The sequence below is a fragment of the Pristis pectinata genome, chromosome 21, assembly GCF_009764475.1.
Source record: "Pristis pectinata isolate sPriPec2 chromosome 21, sPriPec2.1.pri, whole genome shotgun sequence".
Taxonomy (NCBI): domain Eukaryota; kingdom Metazoa; phylum Chordata; class Chondrichthyes; order Rhinopristiformes; family Pristidae; genus Pristis; species Pristis pectinata.
Genome location: NC_067425.1, coordinates 36960229 through 36983838, shown reverse-complemented (window position 1 = coordinate 36983838; position 23610 = coordinate 36960229). Strand labels below are relative to the sequence as shown.

The following is a 23610-nucleotide window of genomic DNA, read 5'->3' as shown; positions in this document are numbered from 1 at the left end:
AGGAGAGCCAGGAGGGGCCACGAAAAGTCCTTGGCAAATAGAATTAGTAGGGGTAGTGATGGAAGTAGATACAAATAGAGGGGTTTAAGAGGCTGTTAGATAGACACATGAATATACAGGGAATGGAGGATAGGCCCATATGTAGACAGAAGAGATTTAATTCGGCACCATGCTCGGCACAGATATCATGGGCCAAAAGGCCTGTTCCTGTGCTGTACTGCTCTATGTTCTATGAATGCTATTCTGACCCAGTGGATTCAGTGTCTGCAAAGTAAGGCAGCACGATCACATCAGGCATATTGTATGGAGTTCTGGTGGTCATACTATAGGAAAAATATGATTAAGCACCAGAGAGGGAGCAGAAAAGATTCACAAGGATGTCGCTGGGACTGGAGGGCTTGAGTTATGAGAAGACGCTTGATAGGCTGGGGCTGCTTCTCCTGGAGCGAAAAAGGCCGAGGGCTGACCTTACAGAGGTTTATAAAATCATGAGGGAGACAGATAAAGTGAATGGTCACAGTCCTTTTCCCAGGGTTCAGGAGTCCAAAGCTAGAGGGCATAGGTTTAAGGTGAGAAGGGAAAGATTTAAAGGCGAACTAAGGAGCAAGTTTTTCCAGAGGGTGATGGGTAGATGGAACGAGCTACCCGAGGAGGTGGTAGAGGCAAGTACAATTCCAATATTTAAAAGACATTTGGACAGGTACATGCATAGAAAAGGTTTAGAGGGATATGGGCCAAACACGGGCAAATGGTACTAGCTCTGGTCACATTGTTCGGCAGGATATTGAATTACAAAAATACAACACATTGGTCAGCAGAGACGAGTTGGGCCAAAGAGCTCATTTCCGTGCTGTATAACTCTACAACTCTAAGGGATCAACAGGAAACTGAGCAGCTATGACATCCCACTCCTATTAGCCAGACTCATTTCAACAGCAGAATGAAATTAGATCACATATACCGCAAAAGAAAGGTGACAATTACATGGGAATAAGAAGTTTGTCACAGTTTAGGAAACAAATAGAAATCAATAATTTATTTTTTCAAATTACAATCATTTAGTTGTCATAATTTAAAACGCTAATGACTAGGCTAACATAATTTCACTTGCCAGCTTGTGCCAATCATTGCTGTAACAAAAGACACATCAGCTTTCATTACTTTCCAGAAAGAATCCAAGTATCTGTGAATTTTATGCAGTTAATCATTTGTGCTTCGTAATTAATCTTCCAGTCTTGATACCACAAACTATTTTGAGAATTTGCAACAAACATGTTTGAAATCAGCCAGCAAAAATGACACTAATTGTTGACTCCATAAAAGGACATGACCTATATGCCCTCTAGTTATAGACTTCCCTACCCTAGGAAGAAGACTGTGACCATTCAGTTCATCTATGCCTCCCATGATTTTATAACTATCTCTAAGGTCACTCCTCAGCCTCCTTCACTTCAGGGAAAACAGCTGCAAACCTATCCAGTCTCCCCTCATAACTGAAGACCCCCAGTCCCAGCACCATCCTCTGAAATCATTCCTGCACTCTCTCTAGCTTAACCACATCCTTTTTATATCCAGGCAACCAGAACTGCACACAATATTCCAGGTGTGGTCTCACTAACTTCTTGTACAGCTGTAACATGACGTTCCAACTCTTGTACTCAGTGCCCCGTCCGATGAAGGCTAACAAGCCACATGCCGTCTTCACACCCTATCTTTGACTCCACTTTCAGGGAGCTGTGTACATGAGGTCTCTCTGTTCTACAACATTCTCCAGGGCCCTACGATTCACTGTCTATGTCCTGCCCTGGTTTAACTTCCAAAAATACATTATTTTGCACTTGTCTGAGTTAAATTCCATCTGTCATTCCTTGGCGCACTTTCCCAGTTGATCTATATCCTGTGGTAGCCTTGGGCAACCTTCTTCACTGTCATCACACCACCAATTTTGGTGTCACCTGCAAACTTACCAATCATGCCACCTACTTTCTCATCCAAATCATTAATACATTGATAAGACAGATAGTTTTTGTCCTGGGGGAGTTTAAAGCTAGAGGATACAGGTTTAAGATGAGAGGGGAGAGGGGTAAGATTTTCCACATGGAGTGTGATGGTTATCTGGAAACTGCTGCCAGAGGTGGTGGTGGAGGCAGGTAGAACTACAGTGTGTCAAAGGCGCTGGGACAGGTACTTGGATAGGAAAGGAGCAGAGGGATACGGACCTAATGCAGGCACATGGATTAGCACAGATGGGTCTTACAGTCAGCATGGAAGAGGTGTGCCAAAAGGGCCCATTTCTGTGCTGTACAATTCAATGATTCACAAATGACTCATTCGACACCGATTTCCTGTACCTAACATATATTTCCTTCTTTCCCCTGATCAAACTGAGGAAGTACAGGGTGAAGAAACTGTGATTGACTGTAACTGTACATATAACTGATGGACAAATACCTCGCAAGCAAGAGCACACAAGCTACTGACTCATAGATAGGTGATAATTACTGTGGCCGGAACCTTGGTTGCAGACCAGCTATGCTAGACAATAAGGGTGGTGGGTACAACAAACGAGTGGGAAGCTTGTCCTAAACAATGAGGGTGATACCTGTCTTTGAATCTCTTGATTATAACTCAATTATGTTGGACAATAGGTGCTATGTCTGTCTTTGGATCTCTGAGGCCTGACTGAAACTCGCGGTTAAGTGCACGTGACAATATCTGTATAAATTTCTGTCTGCTCCTTTGTACGAGAGAGACCTCGGGAAGCGACTCTCAACGAGTGCTGAAGAGACCTCTCCTCAGCGGTATACTGCTAATAAACGTGTTTTATCGAATCAACCTGGTGGCACTGTGTTACTTTGCAGCGGACAAAAGTGGGAATTTAAAATCAGGACGACATATATTTGTTAACCAAAGTTCTCTAAACTTACCATCTTTGCCTCTTACCCTTACACCTCCCACCTACCAAAATGCTGAAGAAACTCAGGTCAGGCAGCATTTACGGAGGGAAATGGACAGTTGACTGGAAAGAAAGAGGGCAGAAGCCAGAATAAAAGGGTGGGGGGAGGGAGGGGGAGGAGCACAAGCTGGTGGGTGATAGGTGAATCCAGGTGACGGGGAAAGATAGGTAGGTTGGGGTGGGAGTGATGTGAGAAGCTGGGAGGTGATAGATGGAAGAGGCAAAGGGCTAAGGAGATGGAATCTGATAGGAGAGGACAGTAGACCATGGAATAAAAGGAAGGAAGTGGGGAACCAGTGGGAGGAAGGTGTGCGTGATCAGCAGATTGGGAAGGCAGGGGAGGGGAAAGAGAACGGGAAAAGGGGCCAAAGGGATAAGGGAAAACAAAGGAGGGTGGGGAATGGAGGGGAATGGTTACCAGAATTTAGAGAAATCAATGTTTATGCTGTCAGGTTGGAGAATACTAAAATGGAATAGCAGATAATGTTCCTCTAATCTGCATCTAGCCTCAACTTGGCAGTAGAGGCGCACATGGACAGACATATTAGTGTGAGAACAGGAAGAGGAATTAAAATGGCTGGCCACTGGGAGACCCTGGCTGTTAAGGCAGACATAGCGATAGTGCTTGTCGAAGCAATCCCCCAATCTGCGTCGGGTCTCACCAATGTAGAGCAGGACGCACCAAGAGCGCCAGATGCAATAAATGACACCGAGGGATTCACATGTGAAGTGCTGCTTCACCTGGAAGGACTGTTTAGGGACCTGAATGGTGGTGAGGGAGGACGTCTAAGGCAGATGTAACATTTGGGACAGTTGCAGGGATAAGTGCCTGGAGGGGTATCGTAGGGGAGGGACGAATGGACGAGTGGACAAGGGAGTTGCAGAGAGATCGATCCCTGTGGAGATGGCCGAAGTTGCAGAGAATGATATGTTGGATACAGAGGCTCGTGGGGTGGCAGGTGATGTCATGGGGAACCCTATCCCTATTATATCGAGGGGGGATGGGGATGAGGTGAAGGCAGATGTGCGGGAATAGGAGGAGATGCAGGTGAGGGCTGCATTGATACCAGTGGAGGAGAAACTCCGTTCTCTGGAAAAAAAAAGGACATCTTGAATGTACTGGAATGGAAAGCCTCATTCTGAGGACAGATGCAGTGGAGACGAAGGAGCTGAGAGAAGGGAACAGCCATCCTTACATCAACCAATATCTTTTACAAATCCACCGACTCCCACAGTTACCTTGACTACACCTTGCAAGTTGAGGCTAGACACAGATTAGAGGAACAACACCTCATATTCCGTCTTGGTAGTCTCCTACCTGACGGCATTAATATTGATTTCTCTAACTTCTGGTAACCCCTCCCCTCTGTTCCCCACCCCTCCCCCCCTACCTTTGTTTTCCCTTATGCCCCTGGCCCCATCACCCCATCTCTTTCCCCTCCCTGCCCTCATAACCTGCCTATCAACAACACATTCCTCCCCCTGGTTTCCCACCTCCTTCCCTTTATTCCATGCTCCACTGTCCTCTCCTATCTGATTCCATCTTCTTCAGCCCTTTGCCTCTTCCACCCATCACTTTCCAGTTTCTCACATCATTCCCACTTACCCCCCTCCCCACCACCTACCTTCCCCCTCTCACCTGGATTCATCTATCACCTGCCAGCTCATGCTCCTCCCCCTCTACCCTCATCCTTTTATTCTGGCTTCTGCCCGCTTTCTTTCCAGTCCTGATGAAGGGTCTCAGCTTGAAACATCAACTGCTCATTTCCCCCCATAGATGCTGCCTGACCTGCTGAGTTCCTCCAGCATTTTGTGTGTGTTGCTCCAGATTTCCAGCATCTGCAGTCTCTCTTGTGTTTCCACTTATCAGATGCTGCATTGCCCTCTGGCCGTCGCTCCCAATCTACCTCTTCCAGGTCTGTTTCCCAGTTTAGGGTCCTATCTTGAAGACCAACATTTTTTTCTATGACGACCATGAAAATTACCAAACCATGGTCACTGTTCCCAAAGGATTCCTCCACATCATTTGCCCATGCTCATTCCCTAAGATGAGGTCAAGTACAGGCCCCTCCCTCGTAGGACCCTCTACACAATGCTTCAAAAACCCCTCTTGAAGCATTTTATGAATTCCACCCTATCTAAGCCTCTTGCACAAAGCCAATCAAAGTCAATATTGGGGAAATTAAAATCCCCTGCAACTACGTCCGCTTGCTTTCACACCCTCTGCAATCTGCCTACAATCCACCACTGCGGGGAGATTTGCTAGTGCTACTTGAGTGGATTTAAAGTACTCTGGCAGAGAGGTGGACCCAAAGTAGTAGTCGAACAGATAAGAAAGTTGAAGCATATATAGAAGTTAGTGCAAGCAAGTCCAGTAGACAGGCACAGGATGGTGCGTGGAAGGTCTGATGGGCTAAATTATATTTACTTTAATGCAAGTAGTGTCACAGGTAAGGCAGGTAACTCAGGGCATGGATCAGCACATGGGATTGTGATACAGCTTTTACAGAAACCTGGTTGAGGAATGGGCTGGACTGGTGGCTCAATGTTCTGGGTTATTGATGTTTCTAGTGTGACAAGAGTTGGAGTTAAGAAAGGAGGGAGAGTTGCACTATCGACGAGGGAGAACACTACGGCAGTACTGTGAGAGGACATCCCGGAGGTAACATGCAGCAAGGCCAGGAGGGTAGAACTTCGAAATAAGAAAGGAAGGATCACTTTGATTGGATCTGAATCATACTGTAGTCGCCCCCCAATAATCAGAGAAATTAGAGAAGCAAGTATGTAGAGAAATCACAGACAGGTGTGGAGTTGCGATAGTAGGTGATTTTAACTTTCCTAATGGGACTGCCATAGTCCATAACGATTATAGGGGAGAGAATTTAGTGTGTCCAGGAAACTTTTCTGAAGCAGTATGTAGATATCCCTACCAAAGAATAGGCTACACTCAATCTCCTCTTAGAAAATGAGGCTGGGTAAGTAGTTGATGTGTCATTGGAGGAGCACTTGGGGACCAGCATCCATATAATTCTATTACTTTCAAGACAGATATGGAAAAAGATAGGACTAGTTGAAGTCCTAACTTTGGGAAAGTCTAATTTTGATTGGCATCAGACAGAAACTTGCAAAAGTTGATTGGGAGTGGCTGTTTGCACATAAAAAAAACATCTGGCAAGTGGAATTCTTTCAAAAGCGAGATGGGAAGAATTCAGGAAAGCTGGGAAAATTAGAGAACCATGGTTGATGAAGGATATCAAGAGTCTGGTCAGGAAAAAGGAGGCATTTGTCAGATATAGGCAGCTGGGATCAAGCAAATCCCTAGAGGAGTTTAAGGGATGTAGGAGTACGCTTAAGAAGGAAACTAGGAAGGCAAAAGGGGGCCCCAAGATGTCCCTGGCAGCTAAGACAGAAGAAAACGCAAAAAGATTCTAAAAGTGAAAGGGTAGCTAGGGAGACAGTTGGTCTCATTAAAGATCAGCGTGGCAATCTATGTTTGGAACCACAGGAAGTGGGCAAGGTCTTAAACGAATACTTCTCATCTGCATTTCCCATGCAGATGGTTACAATAGGATCTAGATCAACTGGGAAAGTGGGCAAGGGAATGGCAGATAGAATTTAACTCAGACAAGTGTGAAGGGATACATTTTGGGAAGTTGAACCAGGGCAGAAAGTACACAGTGAATGGCAGGGTCCTGGGGAGTTCCCTCAAAATGGCAACACAGGTAGACAGCACGGTGAGGGAAGTGTATGGCACTTACCTGTGAGGTTCCTTGCATTAAAGTAAGTGCAGTTAAGCCTACAGGCTTGTGCTTCTCATGTCTGTCTGCTCTGCACACTGGACTTGCTTGTTCTATTTTCTACATGAGTCAGCCTCCCCACCAGCTGCAAAGTCACTCAGGGTCCCAGCCCCCTTCCTCACTAGCTTAAACACCCCCCCAAGCAACACTAGCAAACCTCTGCATGGACACTGGGCCCCTCCCATTTGGGTGAAACCTATCCTTATTGTACAGATCACCCTGGCCCAGCAGAGGTAACAATAATCCAAAAACCTGAAGACGTTCCATTCACCAGCAGCTCTTCAACCACACACTCATCTGCCCTATCTTTCTACTTCTGTACTCACTAGCACATGGCACTGGGAACAATCCTGAGATAAAGCCCCTAGAGGTCCTGCTTTTAAACTTTATACCCAACTCCAAAAAGTCCCTTTGCAGGGCCACATCTCCCTTCTTGGGTGCTCACCTTCCCCTTTCAGAATGTCCTGTACCTGCTCTGAGACAAGCTTCCAGAAGAGGTGGTAGATGCAAGTATAATCACAGCATTTAAACAGGTACATGGGTAGGAATGGAATAGAGGGATATGCGCTAAAAGCAGGAAAATGACTTCCAGTCAGAATAACACCCCTCGAATATTACCCTCTGCTTCTATGACCAAGCCAGTATCAGGATGGTGTACAAGAGTACTAGGGCATGTCAACATGAGGAAAGAGGATGTGCTGTAACTTTTGAAAATCGTTAGGACAGATAAGTCACCGGGGCCGGACGGGATATATCCAAGGTTATTACAGGAAGCAAGGGAAGAGATTGCTGCGCCTTTGGCGATGATCCTCACTGGCCACAGGAGTAGTGCCAAATGATTGGAGGGTGGCAAGTGTTGTTCATTTGTTCAAGGAAGGGAATAGGAAAAGCCCTGGGAATTACAGACCAGTGAGTCTTACTTCAGTGGTGGGCAAATTACTGGAGAAGATTCTCAGAGACAGAATTTATGGGCATTTGGAGAAGCATAGGCTGATCAGCATGGCTTTGTGAGGGGCAGATCATGCCTCACTGAATTCTTTGAGGATGTGACAAAGCACATTGATGAAGGTAGAGCAGTGGATGTGGTGTACATGGATTTTAGTAAGGTGTTTGATAAGGTTCCTCATGGAATGCTCATTCAAAAGGTCAGGAGGCATGGGATCCAGGGAAACTTGGCTGTGTGGATTCAGAATTGTGTCGCCCATAGAAGACAGAGGGTGGTTGTAGATGGAGCATATTCTGCCTGGAGGTCGGTGACCAGTAGTGTTCCACAGGGATCTGTTCAGGGACCCCTGCTCTTTGTGATTTTTATAATAGACTTGGATGAGGATTTGGAAGAGTGGGTTAGTAAGTTTGCAGATGATACGAAGGTTGATGGTGTTGTGGATAGTGTAGAAGATTGCTGTAGGTTCCATTAGGACATTGATAGGATGCAGAGCTGGGCTGAGAAGTGGCAGATGGAGTTCAACCCAGATAAGTGTGAAGTGATACACTTTGGAAGATCCAATTTAAAGGTAGAATACAAGGTTAATGGCAGGACTCTTAGCAGTGTGGAGAAACAGGGGGATCTTGGGGTCCACGTTCACAGATCCCTCAAGGTTGCCGCGCAGGTTGATGGGGTTATTAAGAAGGCGTATGGTGCACTGGCCTTCGTTAGTCGGGGTATTGAGTTCAAGAGCTGCGAGGTAATGTTGCAGCTCTATAAAAACTCTGGTTAGACCAGACTTCGAGTATTGTGTTCACTTCTGGTCACCTCATTGTAGGAAGGATGTGGCAGCTTTAGAGAGGGTGCAGAGGAGATTTACCAGGATGCTGCCTGGATTGGAGAGCATGACCTAGGTTGAGCAAGCTAGGGCTTTTCTCTTTGGAGTGGAGGAGGATGAGAGGTGACTTGATAAAGGTGTACAAGATGATAAGAGGCATAGATCGAGTGGACAGTCAGAGACCTTTTCCCAGGGCTAAAATGGCTAACACAAGGGGGCATAATTTTAAGGTGATTGGAGGAAGGTATAGGGGGCATGTCAGAGCTAAGTTTTTTGTTTTACACAGACAGTGGTGGGTGCGTGGAACACACTGCCGGCAGAGATGGTGGAGGCAGATACATTAGGGACATTTAAGAGACTCTTAGATAGGTACATGAATGATAGAAGAATGGAGGGCTATGTGGGAGGGAAGGGTTAAATAAATATTAGAGCAGGATAAAATGTCGGCACAACATCGTGGGCCAAAGGGCCTGTACTGTGCTACACTGTGCTGTACTGGCCCTACACTCAGCTCTGGAGCATCTGGACAGTAAAGACACCTACGTTAGACTATTGTTTATTGACTACAGCTCTGCCTTCAATACAATAATCCCAAGTAAGCTTATCACCAAACTCCGAGACCTAGGACTCAACACCTCCCTCCGTAACTGGATCCTTGACTTTCTAACAAACAGACCGCAATCAGTGAGGATAGGCAGCAATACCTCCGGCACGATTATTCTCAACACTGGTGCCCCACAGGCTGCATCCTCAGCCCTCTACTCTACTCCCTATACACTCATGACTGTGTGGCCAGATTCTGCTCTGACTCCATCTACAAGTTTGCAGATGATACCACCGTTGTAAGCCATATATCAAACAACGATGAGTCGGAGTACAGGAGGGAGATAGAGAGCTTAGTGGAATGGTGTCATGACAACAACCTTTCCCTCAAAGGAAAGTGGGCGGTGTACATGCACCTATCTACATCAATGGCACTGAGGTCGAGAGAGTTGAGAGCTTCAAGTTCCTGGGAGTGAACATCACCAACAGCCTGTCCTGGTCAAATCACGTAGAAGCCACAGCCAAGAAAGCTCACCAGCGCCTCTACTTCCTCAGGAGGCTAAAGAAATTTGGTTTGTCCCCTTTGACTCTCACCAACTTTTACCAATGCACCATAGAAAGCATCCTATCTGGATGTATCACAGCTTGGTAAGGCAACTGCTCTGCCCAGGACCACAAGAAACTGCAGAGAGTTGTAGACACAGCCCAGCGCATTACGGACACCAACCTCCCCTCCTTGGACTCTGTCTTTACCTCTCGCTGTCTTGGTGAAGCAGCCAGCATAATCAAAGACCCCACCCACCCGGGACATTCTCTCTTCTCTCCTCTTCCATCAGGTGGAAGATACAGGAGCCTGAAGGCACGTACCACCAGACTTAAGGACAGCTTCTACCCCACTGTGATAAGACTATTGAACAGTTCCCTTATACAATGAGATGGACTTTGACCTCACAATCTACCTTGTTGTGACCTCGCACCTTATTGCACTGCACTTTCTCTGTAGCTGTGACACTTTACTCTGTACTGTTACTATTTTTACCTGTACTACATCAATGCACTCTGTACTGACTCAATGTAACTGCACTGTGTAATGAATTGACCTGTACGATCGGTATGTAAGACAAGCTTTTCACTGTACCTCAGTACAAGTGATAATAATAAACCAATACCAATGTTCTAAGTTCTAAATCCAACCTACCAAGTCATCAATGGATCCCATGTGACTTAATCTTCTGTATCAGCCTACCACGATTCTAGTAATTTTCGATTTATAGACATTGGGCTAACTGGGCTATAGTCACTTGCCTTCCACCTTTTTTGAATGAAGGTATTACACTAGCAGTTTTCTACCCTCTCAAGAAACTAAAGATTTTTGGAAGATTAAACCAATGCATTCACAATCTCTGTTCTAGGACTTCCAAGATCCTCCGTTGACAGCATCGCCTCCAACGGAGTCATCGGATCTTCGGATCATCACCCGGCATCGCAGTCTTGGAAGTAGACATCTGCCGTGAGTCCGATGGCTTCAGCTGTTTCACCATCGCACACGACAGGTCTCTTCCATCGGTCAAACCATCAGATTGAAGGGACTTACCAACCTTAACCACTATTCGTTTGCCTGACAATAATTCTCTACTGATAGTGATGGCATTTAATTCCTCCTATCAGGGCCCAGCAACCTCTCCCCTTCCTTCCCATAGCAGCCAGGGATATATCTGCCCAAGCCCTGGGGAGATATCCACCATAATGCCCATTTAGACAACTAACACCTTTTTAACTTTAATGTGCTCCAGAATTCCACCATCCCAACTGAAATCTTCAACCACAATGTCTTTTTCCTTTGTGAATACAGATGAAAGGTATTCATTTAAAATCTCGCCCATGTCCTCTGACTCCTGAACTTGAATCCTGCAGAGGCAAAAATCACATTTAAGCAGTACTTGGATGCATACTTGAGGACCCATGACCTGCAGGGCTATGGACCCAGCACTGCAAGGTTGGATTAGACTGGGTAGTTCTCCAACCAGCACAGATACAATGGGCTGAATGATCTCTTTCTAACAGATAATTTTTCTCTGATTCTTATGATTAAACTGCTCCAGATACGGCCCACGTTATCCAGGATGGATACCAGTCTGAGAAACAGTTTTCAGTTCCCTACTTGTTTCTGCAGCAGCAATTGTGTGTGTGTTGGGGGGGGCGGAGGTGGGAATAAATCCACAAACAAAATAGCACATTGGATCGATTTAGCTGCAACTTGCAATAGAGCCAGAAAAAAAGCTTTTTCACTAGCTATAAATCAACTCACAGTATGCAATGTTACTGCTTTACTATGCACAGCACCCATACCGTGTCAATTAGATAATAATTAAGAAATTAACAATTACTTCCTTTATTAACCACAAGGAGTAATTCTATTAGTGAAAGTCAAGTTAAAAACAAGCTGTTTCCAAATTTTATCAACATTTATTTCCACTTTTTATAACAGAGTACAGCTTTGGTGAAAGAAGAAAATTTATCCTTGCAATTATTTTTATTATGTAATCATATCTGCTTACTGGAGGCACTCCTGTCACAAGCATTCTATTTTAAATTGAAAGGTTCCAGATGATTCTTGCAACCTAAAATTGATGTAAATATTTAAGTAATTCTGGTGAATTTTCTTATTTAAAGCAAAAACAAAACCATCTTTTGATTTAAATATACAACAGATGAAAGAACAATAAGCAATCATGGTGGTTAATTCTTTTCCCATGACCCTTCTATAGATGGCATTTTTATTTAAGAGCACACTATATGTAAAAAGGTTCAATATGGAGATATAATTTTGGTTATAGGGAGGCTTGGCCATGTGGATTCAGAATTGGCTTGCCTGTAGAAAGCAGAGGGTTGTGGTGGAGGGAGTGCATTCAGATTGGAGGGCTGTGACTAGTGATGTCCTACAAGGATCGGTTCTGGGACCTCTATTTTTTGTGATATTTATTAATGACTTGGATGAGGGGGTGGAAGGGTGGGTTAGCAAGTTTGCAGACAACACAAATGTCGGTGGTGTTGTGGATAGTGTGGAGGGCTGTCAAAGCTTGCAGAGGGATATTGATAGGATGCAGAGCTGGGCTGACAAGTGCCAGATGGAGTTCAATCCAGAGAAGTGTGAGGTGGTACACTTTGGAAGGACTAACTCCAAGGCAGAGCACAAGGTTAATGGCAAGGTTCTGGGGAGTGTGGAGGAGCAGAGGGAGCTGGGGGTTTCATATCCACAGATCACTGAAAGTTGCCTCACAGGTGGATAGGGTAGTTAAGAAAGCTTATGGGATGTTAGCTTTCATAAATCATGGGACTGAGTTTAAGAGCCACGAGGTAATGATGCAGCTCTACAAAACTCTGGTTAGACCACACTTGGAGTACTGTGTCCAATTCTGGCTGCTTCATTATAGGAAGGATGTGGAAGCGTTGGAAAGGGTGCAGAGGAGATTTACCAGGATGCTGCCTGGATTAGAGAGTATGGATTATGACGAGAGACTAAAGGAGCTAGGGCTTTACTCATTGGAGAGGAGGAGGATGAAGGGAGACATGATAGAGGTATACAAAATATTAAGAGGAATAGATAGAGTGGACAGCCAGCGCCTCTTTGCCAGGGCACCAGTGCTCAATACAAAAGGGCATGGCTTTAAGGGAATGGGTGGGAAGTACAAGGGAGATGTCAGAGGGAGGTTTTTCACCTGGGGTGGTGGTGGAGGCTGATACGTTGGTTAAGTTCAAGAGATTGTTAGATAAGCATATGGAGGAGTTTAAAATAGAGGGATATGTGGGAGGAAGGAGTTAGATAGTCTTAGGCGTGGTTTAAAGGTCGGCACAACATGGTGGGCTGAAGGGCCTGTATTGTTCTATGGTTATAGCAATGTATATACAAAGACTATAGCAGTTTCTCATTCAGATTTATTATAAGTAACCAGAACACAAAAAATATCTATTCAATCCAAGTAGAACTAAGACTAAAGCAAGATTTTTAAATCGAGCTATCCAGATTCTTTATAAAGAACTTATCCCCTCTGTAACTCAAACATGTGTTTACAAAATGTGATCATCACTTGGATGCATTAAGACAAAAAGGGTCACATCATATCAACAATGGCTCCTAATTAAAATTGAACAGAAATGCAAGTTTGCATATCAGAAACAGTATTAAAATAAACTAATAATATTAGTTCAATAAATTCCAATATTAAATAATCAACATAGGGTGAACTTCAGGAAGTTCAGCTGCCCCAAAAATTGTGTGTGTTTAGTATAACATTACTTTTTGACATTTAACCTGGAGAAATTTCACCTCCATGTTTGAATGATAATTTCTTAAAAACCTTGGAAAAACACCAGGATTACAGTTGCAACATAACATTGCCACAGATTCTATATGTAGCACTATCTGTCCCCTGCTAATGGCAGTGAGGGAAGTTGACATCACATAATGGAATCAGGTTGATTCCAAATTCACCTACTGCTGAAACAGGTCTATGGCAGACACCATCTCCCTGGCCCTACACTCATCTCTGGAGCATCTGGACAGTAAAGGCACCTACGTTGGAATTTATTGACTACAGCTCCGCCTTCAATACTATAATTCCAAGCAAAGTCACCTCCAAACTCCAAGACCTGGGAGGCAACACCTCCCTCTGCAACTGGATCCTTGACTTCCTGACCAACAGACCGCAATCAGTGAGGATAGGCAGCAACATCTCCACCACGATTATTCTCAACACTGGCACCCCACAAGGTTGCATCCTCAGCCCCTTACTCTACTCCCTGTACATTCATGACTGCGTGGCCAGTTTCTGCTCTAACTCCATCCACAAGTTTGCAGATGATACCACATCACGGAAACCAGCCTCCCCTCCACTGTCTACATTTCTCACTGCCTCGGTAAAGCAGCCAACATCATCAAAGTGCCCACCCACCCCGGACATTCTCTCTACTCCCCCCTACAAAAGCCTAAAAGTACGTACCACTAGGCTCAAGGACAGCTTCTATCACACTGTTATAAGACTATTCAACAGTTCCCTAGTACGATAAAATGGACTCTTGACCTCACAATCTACCTCGTTATGACCTCGCACCTTATTGTCTACCTGCACTGCACTTTCTCTGTAGCTGTTACACTTTATTCTGCATTGTTTTACCTTGTACTACCTCAATGCACCGTGTAATGAATTGATCCATATGAATGGTATGCAAGGCAAATTTTTTATGTGACAATAATAAACTAATTCCAATTCCAAACCAATTCCAATTTTAGGAGGCAAGCAATCATGTTCCTACTTTCTTGCAGTCTCAAACGATAATTATTATATGAGTAAATATACCTTTTAACACATTTCTGAAGATAGATTAATACTACAAAGCATTTTGAAGTTGTAAGTACTTAAAAGAAAGACAAAATCTTCAAACTTAATTTTGAGGCAGACTGCGTGACAGTAAATCTCTGATGTTATAAGTAGTGCACTTTAAGGGTCAGTTTATGGAAAAATTAACACATAATTCAAAACGATATCTTACTACACCAAAGAACACTGAATAAAAACAGAGGATGCTGGGAACACTCAGCAGGGTCTTCCACAACCCGAGATGTTAACTCTGTGTCTCGTTCTGCAGATGCTGCCTGACCTCCTGAGTGCTTCCAGCATTTTCCCTTTTCGATTTAGATTTCCAACATCTGCAGTTTTGATTTTCACCATAGAATGTTGACTCTTTAAAATAATATGCTTTGTCTGGCTGAAAGAAATCTGAAACTTACCTCTGCCTGGAAACTCTTCAGTAATGGAGCCACCAGTTTCCTCAAGTCCTGTAGTTAGATTGGAGTTTTCAGAGCGGCAGGAGGAAGGGGGGAGGGAGGGAGGGAGGGTGCAGGGAAGAGGTTGATGGATATCAGAGTGGATAAAAAAACAGAAAAACATGACATTAGTGGAATAGTAATGAAAGATCCAATCTGTTATATATTTGGCCATATTCATCCAGTATACCAGAACTACCTTCCAAGTTATCCAACAATTGTAAAATGATTTTACTGTAATTTCATACTCTGGGGAATTATGTTTATTCAGTATGTGTCTCAAGAACCTAATTAACCATGTTAATTGCAGCTCCCTCCAGTTCAATATCGTGGCATTCCCCCATATTTCACAACACCATAGAATACTAGAGGTCCAAACTTTGTTTAGAACATACAAATAATTAAAAAGTATTTTCCATCATTATCTTCTGTTCTAAGAGTGTAGTAATGTACTTTGCTCCACCCTATCTAACTACCAACAAACTACTACTTTTGGATGTTACGGAACATGCGTTAATGAGCCGAGACTTTACTTAAGAATTCTTTGTCGAAACATGGACGCACATGTTTCTTCTTTAATGAAACACCCACAAAGTGTTTAACAGACTTTACACAGGACTCAGCCCCTCAGCGTCCAGTTGCAGAAGGACTTTAGACTGTTGACTCAACATACAATTCTTGGTAAAAAAAAATTACAGAAAATGTAAACCACACTTTAAGGATAACCATTTGGCATGTTGACACATCTTATTCTCTCATTTTTGTTTCAATGCATTACTCTGTAATTTAACAGTAACAGTAATTTACTCACTTGGATGTTGCCTTTATGTTTGATTTAATTTAAGAAACCAGGTAGGGATCACAGGAACTAACCATCAAGACATGTAAGCTAATGCAACCAACTCATGATGAAACACTACCATCACCATTTTAGTTTCCATACCTTAAAGGATACACTTTGTATAAAGAGAGGGCAGCAAAGAATCAGCAGATTGGAGATTAGGATGGTAAGTCTTTCACATGAGAAGAGACTAAGTAAGCTATGCCTCCATCCTCCAGAATTTAGAAGCATGAGAGGTGATTCCTTGAAACATTCAATGAATGTCTTGAAGGCCTTGAAGAACAGCTGCATGGAGGAAAGCTAATAAAACTAATGTCTCAAAAAATGAGTAGGTCATCCAGGACTGAGATGTGGAAAGAATGTTTTTTTTATATTTCAAAAATATAAATATAACTCATTAAAAATAATTACCAGAAGTACAATGTAATCATTGCACGTCTTTCTGTACTTCACTGTGCCATCAAATCAATACATTCCATTTACAATGCATCATTGCTGCGCATGTTTCTTCTTTAACAAAAGACCCACAAAGTGTTTAACAGGCTGTTGCACACAGGACTCAGCCCCTCAGTGTCCAGTTGCAGAAGGACTTTAGACTGTGGTCCTTCCCCGCAAAAAGCGTCAGTAACACTTAAGCCACAATGAAACATGAAGATCAAGAGACTTTGGGTTTTGTATGGGAGGAGGTACAAAAGATATGTATCCTTAAGGTCAAGGTGACCTACACAGATTAAATGATGTTGCAATCTTACTTTTTCTGCAATTGAACTTTAGAGAATGTCTTTATATAACTTGCTATGACAAACATGGATCCCCCAATTAACATTACATCAAGAGACAATAAATAGAATAGCTCGGACACCTGATGAGAATAATGAAGAATGGCCTCCTGCAGAAAACCTACCAAAGAAGAAATGGGTGGAAAGCATAAGGTTCCTATGCAAACATCAAGACAACTTCAGAAAAGTAGTTGTCGGATGGCTTCACCATGCAACAAGCAAACAGAAAAGCCAAAGAAAGAAATTTAAACTTTCCCTAGGTGTCGTGGAGTAGAACACAAAAAAATAAGATATTGTAGCGGCTAGCTACACAACTATAGAATAAAGACACGGAGTCCATAGAACCATAGAACCATACAGCACAAAACAGGCCCTTCGGCCCACCGTGTCATGCCGTCCATCAGACCACCCTCACGCTACCTAACCCCTTCCTCCCGCATATCCCTCTATCTCACATTCCTCCATATGCCTATCCAACAAGCTCTTGAACCTGTTCAATGTATCTGCCTCCACCACCACCCCAGGCAGTGCATTCCATGCACCAACCACTCTTTGGGTGAAAAACCTCCCTCTGACATCTCCCCTGAACCTCCCACCCATAACCTTAAAGCCATGACCTCTCGTCTTGAGCATTGGTGCCCTGGGAAGGACGCGCTGACTGTCTACTCTATCTATTCCTCTCAATATTTTATATACCTCTATCATGTCTCCTCTCATCCTCCTTTCCAGTGAATAAAGCCCTAGCACCTTAAGCCTCTCCTCATATTCAATACTCTCCAATCCAGGCAGCATCCTGGTAAATCTCCTCTGCACCCTCTCCAACGCCTCCACATCCTTCCTATAATGAGGCGACCAGAACTGAAGACAGTACTCTAAGTGTGGCCTAACTAGAGTTTTGTAAAGCTGCATCATAACCTCGCGGCTCTTAAACTCAATCCCGCGATTTATGAAAGCCAACATCCCATTGGCCTTCTTAACTGCTCTTTCCACCTGTGAGGCAACTTTCAATGAACTGTGAATATGAACCCCCAGATCCTTCTGCTCCTCCACACTGCCAAGTACCTTGCTGTTTACCCTGTACTCTGCCCTGGAGTTTGTCCTTCCAAAGTGTACCACCTCACACTTCTCCGGATTGAACTCCATCTGCCACTTGTCAGCCCAGCTCTGCATCCTATCAATATCCCTCTGTAAGCTCCAACAGCCCTCCACACTATCCACAACACCACCTATCTTAGTGTCGTCCGCAAACTTACTAACCCAGCCCTCCACCCCCTCATCTAAGTCATCTATAAATATCACAAAAAGTAGAGGTCCCAGAACCGATCCCCGCGGGACACCACTAGTCACTGCCTTCCAATCTGAGGGCACTCCTTCCACCACAACCCTCTGCTTTCTACATGCAAGCCAATTCCTAATCCACACAGCCAAGCTTCCTTGGATCCCTTGGCCTCTGACCTTCTGAAGAAGCCTACCATGAGGAACCTTATCAAATGCCTTACTAAAATCCATGTAAACCACATCCACCACACTGCCCTCATCAATCTTCCTGGTCACCTCCTCAAAGAACTCTATCAGGCTTGTGAGGCAAGATCTTCCCTTCACAAAGCCATGCTGGCTGTCCCTAATCAGTCCATGATTCTCAAGGTGTTCATAAATCCTATCCCTTAGAATCCTTTCTAACAGCTTACCCACCACAGACGTGAGACTCACCGGTCTATAATTCCCTGGCCTATCCCTACTACCTTTTTTGAACAAGGGGACCACATTCGCAACCCTCCAATCCTCCGGCACCACCCCTGTAGACAACGAGGACTCAAAGATCCTTATCAGCGGTTCAACAATCTCCTCCCTAGCCTCTCGAAGCAGCCTGGGGAAAATCCCGTCAGGCCCCGGAGATTTATCTGTCTTAATATTATTTAACAACTTCAACACATCCTCTCTCTTCATATCAACAACCTCGAGAACATTACCCCTACCAGCACTCCCTTCCGCATCATCAAGAACCCTCTCCCTGGTGAATACCGAAGAGAAGTACTCATTGAGAACTTCTCCCACTTCCGCCGCCTCCAGGCAAATTCTCCCACCTTTGTCCTTAATCGGACCTACCTTCACCCGAGCCATCCTCCTACCCTTCACGTACTTGAAAAAGGCCTTGGGATTTTCCTTAACCCTACTAGCCAAAGCCTTTTCATGTCCCCTTCTAGCTCTCCTCAGCCCTTTCTTAAGTTCCTTCCTCGCTACCCTATATTCCTCACGGGCCCTGTCTGAACCTTGCTGCTTATACCTCACGTATGCTACCTTCTTCTCCCTAACAAGTCGTTCCACCTCTCTCGTCACCCACGGTTCCTTCACCCTGCCATTCCTTCTCTGCCTCACCGGGACATATTTATCCCTAACATCCTGCATAAGATCCCTGAATATCGACCACATCCCCATGGTACATTTTCCTTCAAAAAGGACATCCCAATTTACACTCCCAAGTTCTCTCCTTATAGCCTCGTAGTTAGCCCTTCCCCAATTGAAAAAACCTCTTGTCCTCTCTGCACCTGTCCCTGTCCATGACAATTTTAAAGGTTATGGAGCAATGGTCACTGTTGATTGGAGTCAGAAGTCAATTGATCGACAGCGGCACAGTGCGTTTTTTAATACCGAAACTCTTCCCGTGCTTCAGTTACCATGCTGATGTCATGCGCGAGTCACCTGACCTTCCTGCGCGTGGGCTTTCCTAGCCCAACGATGGAGAAGAAAGACGGCCCTGCGCCACCTTGGGTCGGGGCCTCCAACGACACTCGCGATCTCGGGAGCTGGTTCGATACCTGTAAGGTGAGTCGCCACATAACCGCGCCCCCCGCCCCCCACCCCCCCCCCCCCCAAAGAACCAGTGATACCATTGCGAAAGCCAGAATTAAATAAACTATGACTTGGGTGGCCTGCCCCTGCGTCGCGCTCGCTGGACCACTACCAGTTGGTCCAGGTCTAAACGAGCCGGCTTCAGCCGGTCAATTGTAAAAACCTCCTCGCGCCCCCCAATGTCCAGCACAAACGTAGACCCATTGTTCTTGATGACCCGGAATGGCCCTTCATACAGCCGCTGCAGCGGTGTTCGATGCGTGCCCCTCCTGACAAAGACCAACATACAGTCTCGGAGGGACGTTGGCATACGGGTCGGGGCCTGTCTGTGTCACGAGATGGGTATTGGGGCCAGGTTGCCAAGCCGCTTGCGCAGCCGGTCGAGCATCGCAGCAGGTTCTTCCTCTGGCCCCCGAGGGGCTGGTAGGAACTCACCCGGCACGACCAAGGGCATTCCATAGACCATCTCCGCAGGCGAGGCATGCAGGTCCTCTTCTGGCGCAGTACGTATCCCCAGCAGGACCCAGGGGAGTTCGTCCACCCAGTTGGGCCCCTTAAGGCAGGGCATGAGTGCCGACTTCAGGTGTCGATGGAACCTCTCCACCAGTGCATTGGATTGCGGGTGATAGGCGGTGATGAGGTGGATCTGGGAACCCCACAAGTCAGCGACGGCAGACCACAGGCCGGAGGTGAATTGAGCTCCCCTGTCTGAGGTGATATGGGCCGGGACACCGAAACGGGCCACCCAAGTTGACAAAAGGGCCCGTGCGCAGGACTGGGTGGAGGTGTCCGCGAGGGGAACGGCTTCGGGCCAGCGGGTAAAGCAGTCGACAATCGTGAGGAGGTACCGTGCTCCTCAGGAGACTGGGAGGGGACCGACAAGGTCGACATGGATATGGTCGAACCTCCGGCAGGTAGGTTGAAAGTCCTGCAGAGGGACCTTGACGTGCTGCTGTACTTTCAAGGTTTGGCAGTGTGTGCTGGACCGGGCCCATTTGGAAACCTGTTTACGCAGGCCATGTCAGACGAACTTGTTGGACACCATCCAGACAGTAGTCCGGATGGATGGGTGTGCCAGGCCGTGGATAGAATCAAACACCCGTCAACGCCAGGTAGCTGGAATGATGGGGCGGGGTTTACCGGTGGAGATATCGCAGGGCAGGGTGCGCTCACCAGGGCCTACCAGTAGGTCTTGCAGTTGCAGGCCCGAGACTGCGGAGCGATAGCTGGGCATCTCCATGACCGTTCGCTGTGCCTCCGCCAAGGCGCTGAAATCCACCCCCTGGGACAAAACTTGGATGGTGGGCTGTGAAAGTGCATCCGCGACCACATTCTTTTTCCCGGACAGATGGCGGACGTCAGTGGTGTGCTCTGAGATGTACGACAAGTGCCGCTGCTGCCGTGCTGACCAGGGATCTGAGACCTTGTTGAAAGCAAAGGTCAATGGCTTGTGGTCGGTGAAAGATGTAAACAGCCTGCCCTCTAAGAAGTATCGGAAGTGTCTGATGGCCAGGTACAACGCCAACAGCTCGTGGTCGAAGGCACTATATTTGTGCTCTGGTGATCGAAGATGTCTGCTGAAGAACGCCAGCGGTTGCCAACGCCCTTCGATGAGCTGCTCTAGAACGCCTCCGACCGCTGTGCTGAAGGCGTCGACCATGAGGGCAGTCAGGACGTCCGTACGAGGATGCACCAACATGACCGCATCCGCCAAGGCCTGCTTGGTCTCGACGAACGCGGTGTCAGCCTCCTCTGACCAAACAGTGTCCTTGTTTCCGCCCGACAGGAGAGCAAACAACGGGCGCATGATGCGGGCCGCAGATGGTATGAACCGGTGATAAAAGTTTACCATACCAAGAAATTCCTGCAGGCCCTTGATGCAGGTGGGTCTGGCAAAGTGGCGAATGGCGTCGACCTTTGCAGGCAGGGGCGTGGCGCAGTGTTTGTCGATCCAATGGCCCAGGTGATTGACTGTCTCAAGCCCGAAATGGCATTTGGCTGGGTTGATGGTCAGGCCGAAATCCCTCAGGTGAGAACAGAGTTGGCGGAGGTGCGTGAGATGTTCCTGGCGGCTGCTGCTGGCGATCAAGATGTCGTCAAGGTATATGAAGACGAAGTCAAGGTCGCGCCCGACCGCGTCCATCAGTCTTTGGAAGTACCGAGCAGCGTTTGAGGCCAAAGGGCATCCGGACGAATTCAAAGAGGCCGAAAGGTGTGATCAGCGCCGTCTTTGGAATGTCGTCCGGATACACCGGGATCTGGTGATAGCCGCGGACGAGATCGACCTTGGAAAAAATGGACCGCCCGTGCAGGTTGGCAGGGAAGTCCTGAATATGCGGCACGGGGTACCGGTCCAGGGTAGTTATGTCATTCAGGCATCAGTAATTGCCGCAGGGTTGCCAGCCTCCGGCTGCCTTGGGGACCATGTGCAGCGGAGAGGCCCATGGGCTGTCCGACCTGCGGATGATCCCCAACTCCTCCATCTTCTTGAATTCCTCCTTCGCGAGGTGGAGCTTGTCCGGGGGTAGCCGTCGGGCGCGGGCATGGAGGGGTGGGCCCTGGGTGGGGATGTGATGCTGGACGCCGTGCTTGGGCAAGGTGGTGGAGAACTGGGGCGTTAGTACAGACGGGAACTCTGCCAGGACCTTGGCGAACTCATTAGTCGACATGGTGACAGAGTCGAGGTGTGGGGCTGGTAGCTTGGCCTCACCCAACAAGAACATTTGGAAGGTCCTGGCATGTACCAAACACTTACCACACAGGTCAACCAGCAGACTGTTGGCACGAAGGAAGTCTGCCCCAAGGAGTGGTTGTGCGACGGCGGCCAGGGTGAATTTCCAGGTAAAGTTGCTGGTGCCGAACTGGAGTTGCACCGAACGGGTGCCAAAGGTCCAGATGGCGCTGCCATTGGCGGCTCTGAGGGCGGGTCCTGATGTATGGTTGCGAGTCTCGTGGCTGTTGGGAGGCATGACGCTGACCTCGGCCCCGGTATCTACCAGGAAACGACAGCCAGAACGCCTGTCCCACACATGCAAAAGAGGCTATCCGGGTGGCCAGCTGCCGTAGCCATCAGCGGCGGCTGGCCCTGGTGTTTCCCAGAAACCTGCATGGTGGCCGGCACCTGCGGGCATCTGCGCCCCACCGCTGGTGGTAGAAATACCATTGGTCGGTCGGTGTCTCAGACCTGGTGGCGGGTGGGGTGCGGTTGATTGCCGGGTCTGGCCTGCTGGGCCGCTGGGTACGTGGCATGGCAATGCGCTTGACAGACGCCCCACTCTCCTTCTACGCCCGCCAAAGGACATCAGCACGGGCAGCCACCTTCCAAGGGTTGCTGAAGTCGGCATTCACCAGAAGCAGGTGGATGTCGTCGGGTAACTGCTCCAGAAAGGCCTGCTCGAACATCAGGCAGGGTTTATGGTCATCTGTCAGGGCCAACATCTCATTCATGAGCACAGAGGGGGGTCTGTCACCCAACCCATCGAGGTGGAGGAGGCAGGAGGCCCATTCGTGTCGGGAAAGGCCGAAAGTCTCAAGAAGGAGGGTCTTGAACTTATCATACTTCTCCACCTCCGGGGGCGTCTGAATGAAGTCCTCGACCTGGGCTGCAGTGTCTTGGTCGAGGGCGCTCACCACGTAGTAGTACTTGGTGTCGTCCCTGGTGACCTGGCGAATCTGGAACTGGGCCTCAGCCTGCTCGAACCAGACACGTGGCCGGAGGGTCCAAAAGGTGGGCAGTTTAAGGGCTACTGCCTGTACTTCTTGTTGCGCAGGCACTGTGGGTCCAAAAACATTTGGGCCCGGCGGGGTCACCAATGTAGCGGCTAGCTACACCACTATAGAATAAAGACACTGTCTGTTGATTGGAGTCAGAAGTCGATTGCTCGACAGGGGCGCAGTGCGCCTTTTAATACCGAAACTCTTCCCGCGCTTCAGTTCTCGCGCTGACGTCACACGCAGGTCACCCGACCTTCCCCCGCGTGGGCTTTCCTAGCCCAACGATGGAGAAGAAAGAGGGCCCCGCACCATCTTGGGTCAGGGCCTCCGACGACGCTCGCAATCTCGGGAGCCGGTTCGATACTGGTAAGGTGAGTCGCCACAATATGTACAATATTAAAAGAACTTAAAATATCATCAGTGGAGGGACTTGAGAGTTTCAACTTTACATTAATAAAGAGATTGACTTGTCTGATTGAATTTCTTTTTTTGAGATCGTCAACATAGTGGACAGTGAAGTGTTAAAGATGTTGCCAACTTGGA

At 46.9% G+C, this 23610-nt stretch overlaps 1 protein-coding gene across 10 annotated transcripts in view; it reads right to left on the bottom strand.

The window, feature by feature from the left end:
- The window catches only part of LOC127581520 (protein CASP-like), a 489061-nt gene that overhangs the window by 305236 nt on the left and 160215 nt on the right, over positions 1 to 23610 (bottom strand). For all 10 annotated transcript variants that reach the window (XM_052035991.1, XM_052035997.1, XM_052035992.1 and 7 more), the window contains exon 3: positions 14848 to 14895. In XM_052035991.1, the coding sequence (XP_051891951.1) occupies positions 14848 to 14895 (48 nt within the window). The remainder of the gene's footprint in view (positions 1 to 14847; positions 14896 to 23610) is intronic.